The 19,516-nt window shown below is 52.5% G+C and overlaps 1 protein-coding gene across 3 annotated transcripts in view; it reads right to left on the bottom strand.

Annotated features, from left to right (window-relative positions):
• LOC133360019 (MARVEL domain-containing protein 2-like) overlaps positions 1-19,516 on the bottom strand; it is a 30,736-nt gene that overhangs the window by 8,861 nt on the left and 2,359 nt on the right. For 2 of the 3 annotated variants that reach the window (XM_061578580.1, XM_061578578.1), the window contains exons 2-3: positions 13,727-15,618; positions 1,977-2,027 (exon numbers count right to left, since the gene is read on the bottom strand). In XM_061578580.1, coding sequence (XP_061434564.1) covers positions 1,977-2,027; positions 13,727-14,983 — 1,308 coding nt within the window. In that variant the 5' untranslated portion in view covers positions 14,984-15,618. Of the gene's footprint in view, positions 1-1,976; positions 2,028-13,726; positions 15,619-18,923; positions 19,001-19,516 lie in introns of all 3 variants that reach the window. The other variant, XM_061578579.1, reaches the window with a different exon arrangement.

Here is a 19,516-nt window from a genome sequence, read left to right as displayed (position 1 = left end):
TTTGCAGTGACGTCACGCACGGATGTAGCACTGTGCTGCGAATATTTTTTTTTTTACCGTCACTTTCTGTAAAGAAACATCATATTTGAAGCGACTTTGCGTAATAAATTATTTAATTCAACTCAACCTACCTCTGCGTTAGTGTAAAAATCCACCCACTCATGAATATTAATGGCGGGGGTGGGCCTTATGTGGAGTGACGTCACACGTGGGACGGACAGATATTTCTGGGAGATTATAGTAGGCGATTATAATAAGATACGGCACACCTTGGCTAACCCCAGTGGGATAAGTCTGCCTGAAGGTGGGGCAACAACTCATCCGCAAGCGGCTGTGACATCACGGAGTTTAGCCACTCGTCCCTCTACACCGACTCACCCCTCTCCCCACCCCGGTTGACCCTGCCAGAGGCCGGAAAGCTTCGGATGGTACAGCCTGATGGATTCGTAGGGAATTGTGTTGCTAACCGTGAGGTCCCGTATACGTTTTTTTCGTGACGGCCTGGCATGGCGCACGAGGGGGGTTGGTCATGTGGCCAGCACCATGACCCGCCATCTTTGTCTTCCCAATGCTGATGTTTTTCTACACCACAACAACAGGGACTCATTAAGGCTGGGCCGACCTAGGCGAGGCCCAGGACCGGTTCAGATATTCGTCACTGATGTTGGCCCCCAGCGAGAACCGAATCCGGTTCGCCGGGTTCAATAGCACAGCACGCTAACCACTGTGCTACCACTCCCGATACACATAGATCCCCCGTATATCCTTTAAGAGACTGTTGGGGCAAGTGCTGTTAGCGAGTAACACCTATGAAGTCTGGCACGGCACACGAGGGGGTGGGTGGCCAACACCACGCCCGGCCGCCTTTGTCTCCCTAGTGACGATGTTTACACACCACACCAGGTACTCAATTGAGGCTGAGTCGACCTAGGGGAGGCCCGGGACTGGTTCAGATAATCGTCACTGGTGTTGGCCATGAGCGGGAACCCGTGTCGCCAGGTTCAAACGCAGCGCGCTAACCGTTAAACTACCGCTCCCCTCACACACACAGACAGGCACACACACACACAGAAGCATACACGCACACACACACACACGCACAGACACAGACACACATACATACAGTGCGCCAATCACTACACTACAGCTCCCCAAGGAGAGACACACATAGACATACACAGGTACAAATATACACATGGATATAGACACACACATGAATACACCCATGGGCACCAACATAAAGACCAATGACAAAGTCATGGCTCTGTGACAACAAAGATCACCTGTGTAGCCTTATCAAAATATTGGGACAAGTGCTGGCAGCGGGTAGCACCTATAAAGGCCAGGCACAGGGCGCGAGGAGGTGGGTGGTCAGCACCACACCTCCCCCCACCCCATCCCGTGCCGGTGTTTACTACACACCCTTCAATGTACGTATATACTGTACGTACATTGAGCTTCTTCTGTCGCACTGTACGTAGCAAACTGTGAGGTGAGGGGGAAGGACAACAAACTAAACACAAAAAGCGGGTTTAAAGAAATTCGTTTGTCAATCTAGATGATTTGAAAGTGCATAACTCCAGTGGCTTTCTAATATCGGATGAAAGAACGCTTCACACGGCCGCACAAGTGCAACACGATGCGGTGACTGTCTTTGTTCGATGGCTAGCCAAAAGCCACCGCTGCGAGGATGACCAGGGTTCGCGTGATGATGGTTTATGTTCCTTGCCGAGATCAGCATGGTATTGTGGTTAATTTGTGGCAAACACTTTGTGTGTAATGAGCGCAGCCTCATAATGTATTCGTTCGACAACCATAAGTCAATACAGCGCAGTGAACACTGGACGGACATGGTGTCGGATCTTGCAGGACCCGTCACAACACGTGCTAAAGAATTGTGTACATGCTGCAGCTTGGTAATGTTTTTGGCAGCTCCAGAGGGGGGGGGGGGAGTTGAGTCACTGCCGCCCACTCACCCTGTGGATGCGGTCGCTGCGATTGTCTGGCCGAGCATCGTAGCTGTGCATCTGCGGAAGGCAGCAAGGGAGACACATAACAAAGGTTGTGCATGTGTGCGATGGGACACGTGCGTACACACACACAAAGATAAGGACCCCCGTATAACCTTTAACAGACTGTTGGGGCAAGTGCTGTTAGCGAGTAGAACCTATGAAGGCCAGCACGGCACACGTGAAGGTGGATTGGCCAGCACCATGCCCGACTGCCTTTGTCTCCCAAGTGGCAATATTTAAACACCACACCAGGTACTCATTTTGAGGCTGAATCGATCTAGGGGAGGCCCAGTACTGGTTTAGATAATCGTCACTGGTGTTGGCTATGAGTGGGAATCTAACTTGGGTCGCCAGATTCAGTAGTGCTCACACCACCATGGCCCACACACACACACATAGCCTGCCCCACTTACATGTGTAGGGCTGTTACAGAGGGGCTGGTTGTGTGGGGCTGGTTGCATAGGGGCTAACGGATAACAAACACAGTGGGCGGGGACTCCGTGAGCACACGGGGTGGTGCCCGCAACGACGTCCGCACTGGACGGCGTGAGGGGGGTTTCGATCCTCTAGGGGGGTATAAAAAGGGATGAGCCAGAGAGCTCGGGGCTCAGTCTTAGGGTAGTTAAGGGAAGACAGAAGACCGGCCAGATAGGCCCTGGACTCCCCCTGGGACGCCGCCCTTGTAAGGGCAGCGCAGGCTGGAGCCAGTGGCGTGGTCCCGGAACCAGAGTTAGATCTCTGGGATTCCGGGTACCGTAGCCCGACTAACCAGTGTCGGGCCAGATAGCCTCCCCTAGCCCGTTAGCAGAGGACTCGGCTAGGAAGGCTAGCTAGGGGTGAATTCCCAGTTGTACGGGTGAGGGGGCCGATACATCCCTCCAGTGCTGTAAGACATTGTGCAAATAAATACGTGTGCCTTACCACGTTGTCCACGCGTCTTGAAGAGTATTACATCTGGCGTCAGAAGAACTAAGAACATGGACACGCGCCAATCAGCTCGAGCCAGGGAACAGCAAACGGAAGACGCCGCCGAAATTGTCGAGCCCGAGATGGCTCAAGAGGACAACGTGCAGCCGGGGCCGGACGCGTTCTTACCGGAGCGTCGCCATGAAGAGGAGCAGCGGACAGACGACCTGAGACTGGCTCACGAGAGGCTGGCTGAACTGCTCTACGCCGCTGCCGCTACGCTGGAGAACATCACGCGGCTGGGGGTTGGTGGTCCACCGCGGGGCGAGGGGAGCCGGCGTCCGGAGCGCCTTCCCGCCATTTCTGAAGATTCAAATTTTGAATTTCCCGCCATCGACGCGGCGACCGCTAGGGGCGTGGCCAACCTCAACCTGGGGTCCGACATCGGCCGCGCTGGGGCTGCCGCATCAACGACGGAGGAGGGCGCGTCATCAAGGCTGCGACAGGCGATGCCATCTGCCGTTCGCGCCGAGACACAGCCGAGTCGGGGAGACAGCAGCCCACGGGACTCCACGGCAACCGCTGCGCTGCACCAAAGGCTGCCCCCGCTTAAAGAATTCGTGGGCGCAGAGGGCGACTGGGGCGGCTTCCAAAGACGCTTCCTCGCCCACCAAGAAATGGCCAAATGGACAGACGCTGAAGCTCTCAGCGCCCTGCCAGCGCTCCTGGACGGCGACGCGCTTGCCGCCCTAACATCGGCGCCGAAGGAAAGGCGCTCTACGCTGCCGATGGCGCTGCAGCTGCTGGCCGGAGTCTACGGGCCTTCCGCGGAGTGTAGACAGCAGTTCTACGACCGCCAGCGGGGCGCGAAGGAGTCGCCGCTGGCTTACAGAACAAGCCTCCTGGCATTGGCCAAGACAGCTTTTCCTCGCATGGACGAGGACGGGGTCGACGCCATGGTAACTGAAAAAATCCTCCTGCTAGCAGACGACCTGGACATCGCCGTCGTGGCACAGGAGGATTCTGAGATGACTTCTCTACAAGCGGCGCGACTCCTCCACGCCAACTTGCTGTCGCAGCGGCGGAAGGCCAGCAGGGCAGCGGCTGGGCGTGCGGTGGCGGCAGCCACCCTTCCGGCGGAGGAGGTCTTCGCCGTCAACCATCGTCGGCAGCAGGGGACGGGAGCGCGGCCGGCCCGGGATGGGTCGAGCCGCTTCGACCGTCAGTCATCGCCGCCGCCGCTTCCGCGCTGCTTCAACTGCGGCGTCCGGGGCCATGTCGCCTCGGGGTGCCGCTCTCCCCGACAGCGTGGGACGACGCCTCGCCAGGACACCGGGCCTCCTCCTCCTCCCAAGCTCCATCAGCATGATCCGGCGAGTCGCGACACCACACATGTTTGGCCAACACACACACCTGTCGCACACTCTCGCATCGCAACAAATGGGGGGACGACGTTGCATCGCGACGGGCCGGCGCGTACCACTGTGGGGACTCGAATCGAGCCCGGGCAGTGGTCCGCGTTGGCCCATCGCGTTGTGGCCGCATCGTCAGGGTCGTCGGCCGTCGTGGGACTTATTGAAGGGGTTGAGGTACGCATCCTGGTTGACACGGGGGCATCGGCGACCATTATTTCCGAATTAATTTACAACATTTTGCCTGTCCAAAGCCGTCCCTTACTACCAGTTAATGTCCCATTCTATGCGGCGAATGGGGGCTCCCTTGGTATTATTGGACAAATTCGAGCGCAAATTTGTATTGGGGATATCAAATTATCAGGCCCGATTTTTGTCTCCTCCTCACTGGCGGTTCCGTGCCTGCTGGGGACAGACTTCTTGGGAAAAATGCCGATCCGCATTTTGATAGACCAGGGATGTATTGAGCTCCCGTCGGGACGGCGCATGGCGTTTTTACCCTCCCCTTCGGTGATTCGGACGGCGTTCGTAACCATACCAGCGTCCGTCGTTGAAACCGTTCGTGTGCCGCCGGGGGCTCAGATGTTAGTACCGCTAAAACTTCGTCGGCCCTTCGCAGAGGGTATGGGGGCCCACGGGATCTTGTTGGGACCGTCTAGGGCCGGGGTTAGTGGACCGCAGTTGATCCCGGCCCTGACCGTTGTGAGGGGAGATGGGGACCCTTTCATCGCGGTCCTCAATGTGGGATCGCAACCTGTTGTGGTTCCTCGAGGGACGGTGCTTGCGCACGCGACACCAATGCCCTGCGAGGAACCGGTTGCGAATCACGTCGGCACCGCCACCCGACTGCACCCACATTCGGACAGCGATGACGGGTGGCTCGACGCGCTTTGTGCGGGATCGACGGACCTGTCAAATTCAGAGCGCCAACAGCTTAGATCGCTACTGCAGGAATTTTCCGACGTTTTCAGTCGGAATAAATACGATTTGGGTTGTACTCATCTGCTGCGTCACCATATTGACACGGGTGACAGCGCGCCAATTCGCCAAAATCCGTTTCGGTTGAGTCCCGCCGAAAAGGACCATGTCAAATTGGCTGTTGATGACATGTTAGCCGCCGACATTATTTCTCCCTCTACCAGCCCTTGGGGAGCGCCGATCGTCCTGGTTAAAAAGCAGGACGGCTCGTTGCGGTTTTGCGTTGATTTTCGGCGCCTTAACAAAATTTCGGTTGCCGACGCATACCCGCTCCCACGGATGGACGAATCGCTGGACGCCTTGGCGGGAGCGCGATTCTTCTCCACGCTGGATTTACTTTCGGGATTCTGGCAGCTTCCTCTGGATGATGAATCGAAACCTAAAACTGCTTTCCGTACACCGCACGGCCTGTTCCAATTCAACCGGTTGCCGATGGGCTTACACTCAGCGCCGGCAACCTTCCAACGTTTGATGGAATTGGTTTTGGCAGGATTGCAATGGGAGTCGTGCCTGATTTATTTGGATGATGTTATTGTCTTCGCTAAAACTTTTGACGAACATCTCCAGAGGTTGCGGGCGGTTTTCCTAAAGATGCGGGCTGCTAATTTGAAGTTCAAACCCCAAAAGTGTCATTTGTTACGCGATTCCGTGCGTTATTTGGGGCACATCGTAGGGCGCTCGGGTATTGCTACCGATCCCGCCAAAACGCAGTGTGTCAGCTCCTGGCCAACTCCCACCACGGTGGGAGAGGTTAGGAGTTTCGTCGGCTTCGCGTCATATTACAGACGGTTCGTCGCCGACTTTGCAACAATTGCAAAACCCCTACACGCATTAACATCTAAGGGGGTCCGGTTCCACTGGGGTCAAGAGGAGGAGGCTGCTTTTTGCTCCCTTCGGGACGCCTTGGTAAAAGCTCCTCCCTTGATCTACCCTGATTTTTCAAAGCCGTTCCTGCTCGACACCGATGCGAGCAACACGGGTATTGGGGGCGTGCTTTCCCAGGTGGTTGACGGCGTCGAACGGGTGGTTGCGTACGGCAGTCGGGTGTTGTCTCAAGCAGAGCAAAGATATTGTGTTACCCGCAGAGAACTGTTGGCAATTGTCTATTTCATCCAACAGTATCGCCCATATCTGTACGGTCGGCGTTTCACCGTCCGCACAGATCATGCGGCACTGCAGTACGCCCTGCGAGTTCAACAGCCATCGGGACAATTGTCCCGTTGGTTGGAGATCCTCCAGGATTTTGATTTTGCCACCACATACCGTAAGGGCGTCCGCCACACCAACGCGGACGCTCTGTCGCGTATGCCAACCACCTCGGAATGCGCGTGCCTCCTGGGGTCGGGACGTTGCAAACCAGCAGGGGACGGGTCGGTTCCGGCCCTTGCGGCTGCCGCCGACGGCGGGACGGTTGTTCCGAGTTCCATTGAACAACAAGGGAAAGATTCCCTGTTGGGTTTGCACATCCAGGAATGGGGGCGCCTCCAGATGGAGGATACCTCCCTCCTCGCGTTGCGTCGTCGCGCCGGGGAGGCAGGGCGGGGATCGGGTGATGCCGACGCGTGGGAAATACACGCGGGGTTGCTGTTGCACTGGGACGGGAAATCCCACCGACACCGGCTGGTGGTCCCTTCGGGCTTACGGGGTAGGGTGGTGTGGGCTGCTCATGAGCGCCTCCTCCACCTGGGTACCCAAAAGACCCTCGCCTTGCTCCAACGTGATTTCTTTTGGCAAGGAATGACAAGGGATGTCCCTGATCTGTTGGCTTCTTGCCCGAGGTGTGCACAGCGGAAACCACCAGCGCGAGAATCTAACCCGCCCTTGCAGTCTATCAGGGTCTCCAGAGTAAACGAACTGGTCGCGCTGGATATTCTGGGCCCATTCCCCGCCACCCCTAGGGGAAACAGATACTTGTTAACCGGGGTCGAGTATTTTACGCGCTGGCCTATGGCCTGGCCCCTGGCCAATCAGTCGGCAGCAGCCATCGTCGACGCCTTTGTCCAAGGCTATGTCATGGACAAAGGTGCCCCGGAACGGCTGCTGACCGACCAGGGTAGAAATTTTTCCGGGAAACTCCTCCAGCAGGTTTGTGAGCTCCTGGGAACGAAAAAGATTCGTACTTCCCCCTATCACCCGCAAACTGACGGGATGGTCGAGCGTCTGCATCGCACCATCTCGTCTATGTTATCACAGCAGGTTTCGGACTCACAGACGGATTGGGACTTGAAAATCCAAGGGGTCTTGGCAGCATACCGATTGGCCCCCCATGCTGCAACGGGATTTTCGCCATTCTTCCTCATGTACGGACGCGACCCTGACCCACCCATTCGGGCGCAGCTGCAGATCCCCACACCACTAGGAAAAACTAAATTAGTTGACCATGTCAAATTTAACCTTGAAAAATTGACGGAGGCACGGGATGCTGCCATGTTAAATTCGGAGCAGCGTCAAAAAGCTAACGAGCGCCTTAGACTGGGTCGCGCGCACGTGCTGCAGTGGAAGCCGGGGGACAGAGCATGGCTGCACTGCCCCCAGGTACCGCTCGCAACATCCCCTAAACTGGCACGGCCGTGGAGGGGGCCCGTGGAGGTGGTCGAGGTTCTGCGGCCTCAGTGTGTTCGCATCAAATGGGGGAAGCGCCGGTGGTTTGTGCACCCCTCGAGGCTAAAACCATTCGTTGCGGTGCGAGGCCCCACTCCACACAAGCATGGCCAAACATGTGGGGGGTCGGCCGACTCAGGTGGTCCGTCCTCACTGCCCTCGCCTGACGTGTCGCCGGCTGTCCCACCCACAGGTGCACCGGGACTGACGAGCTCGCACCCACCTACTGCTGCGAGAGACGCCGAGGGTCTCGCGACGTCAGACGCGGACTCTATACAAGGCGAACAACCGCCACCGGCGGGTTCGCCACCCGGGATTGCCCCGTGTGACGGGCCTGCAGCAAGGACGCGCGCAAAAATGCGCAGACTCTTATAATGCATTGGACGAACATTTTTTTTTCTTTCTTCGTCTCCCTTACGTACGGTTGCGGGGTGTTGCGTCGGTGGGGAACTCCTACCACATTTTTCTCGTTGTGTTGCATGCGTGCTGGGAGTTCCCTACAAAACCTGTATATATACGTCGCTCTTACGGTATTCGTATTTATTCAGGGGGGGTGCGTCGGATTGTTCCCTTCGGGGTTGTGGGTTTTATTGTTGTCATTGTTGTTGTTGTTGTCGTTGTTACTGTTGGTTCCTTCATGTTAGTGTTAAAAACGTTTTTTTAAGGCACACGCGGGGATCCAGGGGTTAAATAACCTTTATTGAAAGTTGTTGCAGCCGGGACGGCTGCGAGCTGTACAGGGGGGGGTGATGTAGGGCTGTTACAGAGGGGCTGGTTGTGTGGGGCTGGTTGCATAGGGGCTAACGGATAACAAACACAGTGGGCGGGGACTCCGTGAGCACACGGGGTGGTGCCCGCAACGACGTCCGCACTGGACGGCGTGAGGGGGGTTTCGATCCTCTAGGGGGGTATAAAAAGGGATGAGCCAGAGAGCTCGGGGCTCAGTCTTAGGGTAGTTAAGGGAAGACAGAAGACCGGCCAGATAGGCCCTGGACTCCCCCTGGGACGCCGCCCTTGTAAGGGCAGCGCAGGCTGGAGCCAGTGGCGTGGTCCCGGAACCAGAGTTAGATCTCTGGGATTCCGGGTACCGTAGCCCGACTAACCAGTGTCGGGCCAGATAGCCTCCCCTAGCCCGTTAGCAGAGGACTCGGCTAGGAAGGCTAGCTAGGGGTGAATTCCCAGTTGTACGGGTGAGGGGGCCGATACATCCCTCCAGTGCTGTAAGACATTGTGCAAATAAATACGTGTGCCTTACCACGTTGTCCACGCGTCTTGAAGAGTATTACACATGCACAGCCTCTAACCACCAAGTACCAAGGCCTACACACACACACAACCTGTAACACACTCACACACTCACTTGTCACACTCCCGACCTGAAGCACCAAGTACCAAGACCTACACACACTCACACAAAGCCTGTAGCACAAAGTATCAAAGCCTACACACACAAACAACATGTAACACACTCACAACGTATGCCACACACACAAGCACAACCTGTAGAACCAAGTACCAAGGCATATACACTCACACAAAGCCTGTAGCACAAAGTACCAAGGCCTACACACACACACAACCTGTACCGCACTTAAGCACACTCACATGAGCTCACATCATCGGCAATCACTCGGGTTCGAGTATGGATTGTCCTCCTGGTGGGTCCTGTTTGTGGATCTTCAGATGGCTCAAGAGGCCGTTCCAACACCCACAGATTCTGCTGCAGTGTGGGCAAGGGTTACACGATGGTGGTGGTGGACGATGGTTGGGCCTTCTTGGTGGGGAGTATCTCCTTATGTTGTTGCCCCTGCCCTCTGCAGCCCACGTATACAGTGGGGTGGGAATAACTACGGCTTTGTAGACGAGGAGTTTAGAATTGACCTGGATATCATGATCTTCAAAGACTCTTTTCCTCAGTCTGGCAAATGCTCCACTGCCAGCTCAGGCGGTGGTGGAAATCTGCGTCGATGTCGGCTTTGGAGGAGAGAAGGCTGACAAGGTAGGGAACGTGATCCCATTTTCGATGGTGGTATGTATTCCTGGGGCCGGTGTTGTCTTGTCACGTGGTGGTTAGGATATGCATCTTTTTATGTTAAGTGCCAGACCGAGGAGCTTATATGCCTTTGTGAAGGCATCCAGGATGCACTGCAGGTCTTCTTCTGAGTGGGCAGTGATGGCATTGGAATCTGAATACTGGAGCACCATGATGGAAGTGGTGGAGACTTTGCTCTTTGCCTTGAATCTCTTGAGGTTGAAGAGTCGGCTGATGTACTCAGAGGCAGATTTTGGCTTGTGAGCTGGAAGATAGCAGCAATGAAGATTGCAAATAGGATGGGCACAATGATGCAGCCCTGTTTAACTCCAATTTACACCTTGAAGAGTTCCATTTGAGCACCACTGTTACTGAGCAATGTTGCCGACATGTCACGCAGCAGTCGCAGTACCCTAGTGAATTTGTCAGGGGCAGCCGATTTTTGACAGACTTAGTCAGAGGGCATGACGGTTCACACGACTCAAAGGCTTTTGTAAGGTCTATGAAGACCGGAATTTCTCTTGCAGTTTATCGTATAGTGGAAATCACACCTGCTGTGCCTCTGGATGGTCGAAAGCCACATTGTGATTCTGGGAGGATTTCTTCAGACAGGGGGTAGGAGCCGGGTTTGCCAGTATGTGGGTAGAATATTTTCCCGGTGGTGGACAGAAGGGTGGTGCTTCTGTAGTTTACACAATATGCCCTGTTCACCTTTTTCAACGGTTTTACTTAACTTTACTCCTATGTTTGTCGTGGTCAAATCTTGTAATCAAAATTTAGTTGACTTCCTGTTGCCTAATAAATTCCAAATTTTGCACATGATCCGGTGAAAATGCATGCCTGTATCAAAATCGGCATCAATTCATCTATTAATTCACTACTTTAAAGCAATTAACATTTTGTATGGACGCCTTATTATTTATATTTTTATCTGTGTAGGTGAAAAACGCCGCGGTCCAAGCAGCAGGCGCCACGTGTCTCAGGCACGCCTGCTCCGTGTGAGCGAGTTACGGAAGTAATTAATTCAAGTAAACGTTGATGTGGGAGCAGGCGCCGCATCATTGACGTACTTCTCGACCGTGAGGTAAATGAAGTTGTTCATAAAACTGTTGTTTTTTTAAACTTTTTTTAAGGAGTTTATTAAAGATGGCAACAATCAGTGGGTATCCCCGAGTTCTGTGTGGGATTTCCTACTTGTGCCAGATCTTCAAGAGCAGGAGCATGTATGTGGGTGGTGTAAGAGCTCTGACCTGCCTTACTTTAAGGTTTCCGCTAAAATCCCATCAGGACTAACGGCCTTGTTGTTTATCATCTTCCCGACGGCATCTTGTACCTCCTACATGTTGGGTGGTTCTTCCATGTCCTCCTTTATGAGTCGCTAAGGGATTTGGTCGATGACCTCCATCTCATCGAGCAGTACTTCAGTTGAGTTCTAAAGAAGTGTTCTCTCCACCAGGCATTTGATTGATACATCATCCTTCAGCAGCTTTTGTCTATCTTTTGAGCCAAGGGAGTTTAGGCCGTGGTAACTGGGTCCGTATACTGCCTTCGTGGCATTGAAAAAGACTCTAGTATTTCCGGAGTCTGCCAGCTGCTGGATCTCCAGGGCTTCTTTGCCTGTCCATCTGCCTTCGCTTCTGGCGTGAGCCTCACTTTTCACCTTGTAGTTTGTGTCATTCTGCAGGTGCAAAAGGTTCTTCATTTTGTGTCGATGAGCTGTTCAAATCACAACAACCATTGGCTCGGACAATGACAGTCAATGAGATGCCAGAGTTTGGAGTGGGGATGCATCCACGATGGTTTGAATTCGTTTTTCTGATAGTAGAGTGTGTTGGTGATGATGAGGTCACGTTCCGCAAATTTGGCTCGATGAACTCCATTTGAGTCGGTATTGCCAACACCTTCCTTTCCAATCGTGCCTCTCCAAAGGTTGTGGTCCTGGCTGACCCTGGCATTAAAATACCCAAGAAGAATGATCTTGTCTTCCTGAGACTATTATGTCCAAGTTGGCATGGAAGGTCTCCCTTACCTCCTCATGTGGGTCCACGGTTGGGGTATAGGCACTCACATCTGTGGCCAATTGGTTGTTTACAAGCTTCAGACGGATGGTCATGAGGCGTTCATCGATGCCCACAGGGATTTCATAGAGGTGGTTGACAAGTCTGTTCTTAATAGAGAAACCAACTCCATGGTTGCCTGGGTCCATCAGCTGGTTTAACCTTTCCAGAAGGTGTAGCTGCCTTTCTCCTCCTTCAGTTTCCCTTCATCTGCCGGTTGGGTTGTGGAGAGCGCAGCAAGGCCAATCCGAAATCTTCTCAGTTCTCTTGCTATGATCGCAGTTCTTCTCTCAGGTCGACTACTGGTTGCACTGTCCATTAGGGTTCACACGTTCCAGGCTCCAAATTAAATGTTTATTTGTTTCTGACCGTAAAAAGGTGATCCCACTGGACGTGGTAAACTAGTTATGAGTTATGATGCAGGCTATTTTAGGGCACATATTCCAGCCCCTTCCCCTACTGGGGTGAGCAGAGCAGATCTAAAAAGGGCTGCTCAGTAATGGGTGTAGCTGCCGAAAAGCTCCATGTGCCTCTGTCCACGAGCCAGACGACCGCATTAAACACCCACCACCATTCGCTGAACGCCAGAGGGCTTGAAATCTGGGATGTGCAAGAGTTTGTTCCCTTTTAAGAGGATGCTTGCGCATAACATCTTAACTTGAGGAGACCGATGCACAGGCAGCCACCACCACACGGTCCTTGACAGAGGGATCGGGGTCCAATGGCATGGAGGCCACGACAATTGGCGACCTCTCTCTGCTGCAACCTTCCTCCGCCTTCACAAGTGTTGTGACTTGCCGTCATCTTCTGCCTAAATCTAGATTTTAAGTTTTCGTGACTGCAGGGATCCATACTCTTTGGTTCTTTCGGTAAAGTCACGTAGGTATAAAATAAAATAAATTAAATCACGACGTTTCGATTGCAACACAAGCAATCATCATCAGGTGGGAAAACCACAAGAAGAAAATTTTCCGAGACTAAGGTGCTCTGCAAACCTTCGGGCTACTATCAAAGGTTTGTTCATGAAGCCATACAGATATATAAACAGACATAACTTCAACCGAGAAGATGGATACAAATTGAGCAATCATTGGAAGGATGTTATTAACCATGCAAAACCTTAAATGCTTAATGGTTGTTCCATCATATTTGCCAGGCATTGCTGCTGCAGTGGCATTGTTGGCTTCATTGGCATTGTTGCTGCAGTGTCGTTGTTGTTGCATCCTCCTCCCCACACATCCCCAGCTCTCTCAGCCTTCCACTTCCAGCCCCGCCCACTTCCCCCCCCCCCCCCCCCCCCGTTCAGCTTCACGTCCCTTTCCCTGTCTTAGCATCCATGCAACGCCCCCTCCCTACCCCCCCCTCCCTTGCCCCTCTCCCCTCTCTTACCTATATAACCTCTCACCACAGCATCTCTCTCCCACTTCAGAAAAACATTTTCTTGCTGTGATTTTCCCACCTGATGATGATTGTTTGTTTTACAATTAAAACGTCGTGATTTAATATATTTGATTTTATACCTACGTGACTTTACCGAAAGAACCAAAGAGTATCTTCTGCCTGCTTCGCCGCTGAGATCGTTGTTGGATCGTGCATTGTTTGGAAGCTTCCCCCCCTTGACCTTATCCGAGTGGCTAAGCTGCAGACGGTATCACTCTTGGGAACACACAAAAGCTTCTCCACCACGGCAAGGCGGCGATCCTCACACACACAAACACACATGCTCACCTCCGAATCCTCCACGCCCGCCCGCTCCCGCCTCTTGCGAGCGTTCTCGTGTCGCCACATCTTGAGCCCGACAGCCGTACTCGCCAGGTAGGCGATGGTGTTGCAGAACAGGAAGATGGTGGCCCCAACCTGTCCGCCCTCCTGCCTGCAGAACACCCCGCTCAACGGGTTGTTGTACGACTGGAAGGAGCACAACCCGCCCCGGTTCAGGTCGTTCACGTACACAATAGCTGCCGACAGGTACAGCAGGAATAGCGCCCCGTTGATGGCCGCCTCTGTCACCGGCCACCAGTCCGCGTCGAGCAGGACGGCCCGATAGTACATGGTCATGCCCACGCCCAGCAGGATGACGGTAACCAGCCAGGCCAGGCCGGCCACCACCAGCACGAAAGGCGTCTTGGGGCCGTCGTAGTTGTAGTTGCCGTAGTAGGAGCCTGCCCCGCCAGCGATGCCGAGCGAGCCCGAGGGGCGCCCATAGCCGTAGAAGTTGTACCACTCATTGTCCTTGTAGATGTAGGCGCAGACGCAGGCGAACACAATGGCGCCCAGCAGCAGCTGCACTGCCCCCAGCAGGCGCAGGAGGCCTGGCCACGACTTCATATAGGCGTAGCGCACGCGGTACTCATCCTCGCGCTGGCTGTACGTCTGGAACGTGCTCGTGGGGATCCCGGACAGCGAGGGCCCCTCCCAGATGCCATCGTAGTGGGCGCCGTCGGGAAGCAGCCCTTCCTTCTCCCGCCGGGTGCCGTAGCTAAACCCAGAGGCCTTCCCGCTGCTGCTGGCGCCGCCAATGCCGACGCCGTCGACCCCGCCGCTGCTGGCACCGCCGACGTGCCACCTGTTGTCGTCGGCCATGTCGCCGCCGACACGCTTGCTGGGGTAGTAGTCGGAGGATGAAGCGAGCACTGGCGCCAGCGACCTCGAACCATCGTCAGTGCCGGCATCGTCATCGTGGTGACCCCGATGGCCCTGCGACCGACCACGCCGGCTGAAGAACGTTTTGACCGAGTCGGGGATGAAGCGGTGCACCGGTTTGATGTCGGGTAGTGATGGCGCTGGCGCCGGCTCGGAGGAGCAGCTGAAGACGTCGCCCACGGGTGGCTGCAGAGGCAGTGGAGGTGGAGGCAGAGGGTCGGCGCTGGTGGCGATATCCAAGTAGCGGAGGTCGGAGATGGCGCGCGGGGGAGACGGTGGGGGAGACGGTGCCATGCGGAGGTTGTTGCGCACGGTATCCGGGGGAGGGGCGCGGGATGGCATGGCTGCGGTAGCGCGGGGATTCCGGGTGTGCGTGAACGTGTGCGTGTACGTGTTTTGTACAGTCTGTTTAGGCTATACGGGGGATCTTTGTTTTTGTACGTGTGTGTTTGGGGAGCGGGCGTGCAATGGTTCGCGCTACGCTGTGCAACGAACCCAGCAACCTGAGTTCGGTCCCACTCACAGCCACCAACACCAGTGACGATTATCCGAACTGGTCCTGGGCCTCCCGTAGGTCGGCTCGGTCTCAAATGAGTACCTGGTGTGGTGTGTAGACAAAGGCAGCCGGGCGTGGTGTTGGCCACTCAGCCACTCGTGTGCAACTGTGCCGGCCCTAAAAAAGGTGCTGCTACTCGCTACAGCACTTGCCTCGACAGTCTGCTCGGGTTACACGGGGGGGGATCTTTGTCGTTGCTGTGTCTAACCTCGTCCTCTTGACTTCACCACTCGTATGCCGGTACCCGCGTTTCACCTTGTGTCCCTGTTGTCTGTCACCAATGGACTTTGTCACCACCTATGTATTGTTTGCGTCTCGTCTGTCTGAGGAGTCTCAGGGCATGGGACCGACGGCTCTCACTGATGGCTCCGTGCTCCTCCAAGCGGCATCATCTGCAGCAGGGATGCAGCTGCCACAGAACCTGGGTAGAGGGTCGGGGACAGGAAGGTAAAAAATGCAGCCTTGCGATTGCTTGCGCACACCACCACTGGTAGCACTGCCTCCACTTATCGAGGGTTCTGGATAACAACCAGATCCTACGACTTCTACAGTCGTTCTGATTAAACTGCAGTAGACTCTCGATTATCCGCGCTAATGACAGGGAGGACAGGCCGCAGATCATTCAAAATCATGGATAATCCAAAAATATTCATTTTCCGTGGATCTCTATGCAAAAAATCACTAATATAGGTAAAAATTATGTTTAAGCTAAGAACATGTAGTTTGTTAATGAACAAAACAAAACATTTGCAGCAGAGAAATTGACCGATCGATGTGCGTGCTCAGCAATAACACTTTCCTGCTCCCGCTCAGAAGACTCGGCCCACTAAGTGGACAGCATAGCCACGCCAATAAACATCAAACTCCACCCACTTTTAAAGATATGTAACTACTGTACTGTTGAGGCGATCACATGGATTTCGGATTAACCCAAGGAATATATTTTTTAGGTTTAAGCACTTGACTTGTAATAAACATTTTCAAAAATAACAATGTATCACTTTTTTATTAATAATGTGGGCTTAAGGTAAAATCCATGATCTATGAATTTATGTCAAAATCTCAGGAGCGTGGTTAATCCACAAATCAGATAAACCACACTCAGATAATCGAGTCCACTGTAGTTTAATTTACTATCACCACACCACCACAACCACGACAGCCGCCGTTTACCATTAAGTGGCAGTGATCTTACCACGGCGTTTGTGCCATGCCAAGTGCACTTTGAGGCCATCTGAAATGTGACAGGCTCGCTGACAGGATGTTACGGACAGACCCAGGCCCCATGGGTTGATTGACTGGGCTGACTCTCGCCACAATCACCATATCACATCACCATAGGCGTGCCCCATCGTCCGCCACTCACAATGGAAAATCACCCAGCTGTTGGCCATGCCCTGGCTCTCGTACGGCTCAAGAGGAGATGGAACAACAACAAACGCCGCATGAGTGCAGAGATGGAGAGAGGGGTCATGTGACTCATGACAGCTCGCCCTTGAGAGGGCAGAAAATATAAATAATTCTGTACATTTTAACGTATTGGCAGTACACTGGTGGTGCGCAGTATATATATATATTTTAATGCACACTAATTATTTATTTTCCTGCGATTTGTAAACCCCGGTCAGAAAATCCTTGCGGGGATGGTGATTCCTCAAAATCAGTTTCTTGTGATGTCGAAGCAGTCAGAAGACAGAACACAAAGCTTCAGTCAGTCTGTTGACATATAGCAGCACCCATCCGTGATGATGATTGCCGGCTCTGCGTTCCAATAATTTGTACTCTGCCCTAGACTCGGTCGGACGGTTGTTCCTCGATTCAATGGGACCCAAATCAATGGTCAATATTGACCACATTTTTTTCCAAATCTCAATAGACTGAATAAACTTTCTAATCGCGTCAAACTTAGTGACAGGGTCAATTAAAGACTGACAAAACAGATTTGCTGATCCAAACTCAGATTTTAGAACTGTTTTAAGAGGGACCGGTGTGTTATGCTGCACTGGTAAAACATTTTTACCTACGTGACTTTACCGAAAAAACCAAAGAGTATGGACCCTTGCAGTCACGAAAACTTCAAATCTAGCACAGTAATTGCCTGGTTTCCGTTGGGAATGTGTTTCTGAAATGTGCGACGATGAATATCAAAACGACGTCAATGAAAGCGATTTGTTCACGAGAGCAAATAAAAGATCATGGAGGGTATGGTGAAGCGGTCTGTTAATGTGTGCAATCTTCACCATCGACGTACTAGCAATGTTCCATCATAGTAGTAAAATTACTGCACTGAACACTAGTGTATCAGCAGTAAACTTAAACACAAATTATACAGGGTACAATAATATACACTATACGATCAAATAAAAACCCACCAAAATACCGTACATAAAACATATATTGTACGCTGCAGTACGGGACATCTTCTTCATGCGCGACGCAAAGTGGTTTGTATACAAGGGGAGGTGGTGGTGGCAGCGGCGAAGGGGCTGAGAGGCGACGAATAACGAGCAAGGGACGGACTGGACGATGCCGTCAGCGACGTGAGCGCAAGCGCCGTGGTTAAGGCGACGCTGGTCGAGGTCGCGGTGTTATACTAACAACAATCATAAGTCTTCTTGGTTCTTTCGGTAAAGTCACGTAGAAGGGAAGTAATAATATAATAAAAATAAAACATAATAAAATAATGAAAAATCTGATTTGCAAAAGAATGTGTTTGCTTTTCGATTTAAAGCTTTCGTGACTGCAGGGATTCATCTTCTTGGTTCTTTCGGTAAAGTCACGTAGAAGGGAAGTAATAAAATAATAAAATAAAACGTAACATTAGCATATAAATATGCTAAATGCCTCTTGATATGCATATTCTTTTGTCAAGGCGTTCTTTTCCCCCCTTCCAACCCAGCTTATATATATGCTCCAAGCACGTGTGCTGTTTCATTCAGACGCTGTCGCCTCGACAGACCTGGTTTTCACCTGAGGACGGCTGCTTGCGTTGTGGCTGAAACGTCGTGAGAATTGTTTTATTTTTATTATTTTATTACTTCCCTTCTACGTGACTTTACCGAAAGAACCAATAAGATGAATCCCTGCAGTCACGAAAGCTTTAATCGAAACAATCATAAGGCTAATTAGGATTATGATTCTCGAGGCGTGCAGTCACGTGGCTTTTCATCACCTGTCATGGAACAGCCTGTTTCACCACCTCACTACCCTCATTTCTTCCTCCACTTCCCAGCGACAGTATAATTTTTTCAAAATTATGTTTCCAAGTAAGGCCCACAGAGCTGCATCGCTCTTTTGGCAGAAGCGACCTGGCTATCACAAATGAAAGGCCAAGAAAGTGGCTGATATCATCATCATGTGGACATTTTTTAGCAGCAGCCAAATACTCTAAACGCGTGACGCTGATTGTAAATATGGAGGGGAAACCCGGAGGACGCGGATAAAAATTAACGCGACCACGGGGAGAACATGCACACTCCAAATACAGTACTGTATACAGCAGGGCTCGGGATCCAACCCATAACTCCTTCATACCGGGCGAGCGAGTTAACATCTCGCCACCGCGATCTCTCCAGTAGCGGCACGGGGTAAGAACGTTACAACAACAAACAATAGTGCAGAGTACAGGAAGGGCAAACAAATCACCCACAAACATACGAAAATAACGAAACCATCCCCATCCTACCAGGCGAAGCCCACTGAGGTATTCACTTATGTTTCACCCACCAGTCCCGTTTGCAGCGCCGTTTCGCGCTCTGTGGGCTGTCTGTCGTGCTATCCGCGCGTCCATTCTCTCCTCTCCTCTGCATTCGTGCGAGGGACAAGCGGATGGATCCCGACATCGCAACAAACGTGTGCTTCACAATTGTCCGCGAGTTTATCTCCCGTCCAAATTGACCCGGGGCAGCATTCTGTCAGAAGCTGCGTCATTCATTCCATCATCTCCGCTCAAATGCGGCTTAAGAAGAGTAACTCTGAATCGGTAGCATATTCATCTTGTTATTCTGTCTTTAGTTTACCGTCTTTCCCCCCCGCAACTTCGACTGGCACGGTTGGCTACGAACGGTACGATAGAAGTTCAACATACATCCACTACACTATGCACTAATACTACACTATACACTAATACTACACTATACACTACGCTACCCACTACACTATACACTACTATACTACATTTTAACTAATTTATTTCGAACTGCTTTTTTGTGTTAAGTTAATTTTCCTTACCCCAGCACCTCTGATTAGCACGGTTGGCTACGTACGGTGCAAAATATGTTCAACATACATCCACTACACTATACACTAATACTTTACTA

The sequence above is a fragment of the Lethenteron reissneri genome, chromosome 67 (assembly GCF_015708825.2).
Source record: "Lethenteron reissneri isolate LAM-NWPU_2019-01 chromosome 67, ASM1570882v1, whole genome shotgun sequence".
Taxonomy (NCBI): domain Eukaryota; kingdom Metazoa; phylum Chordata; class Hyperoartia; order Petromyzontiformes; family Petromyzontidae; genus Lethenteron; species Lethenteron reissneri.
Note: the sequence above shows the minus strand (reverse complement) of the source record. Positions and strands in the feature narration are given on the sequence as shown.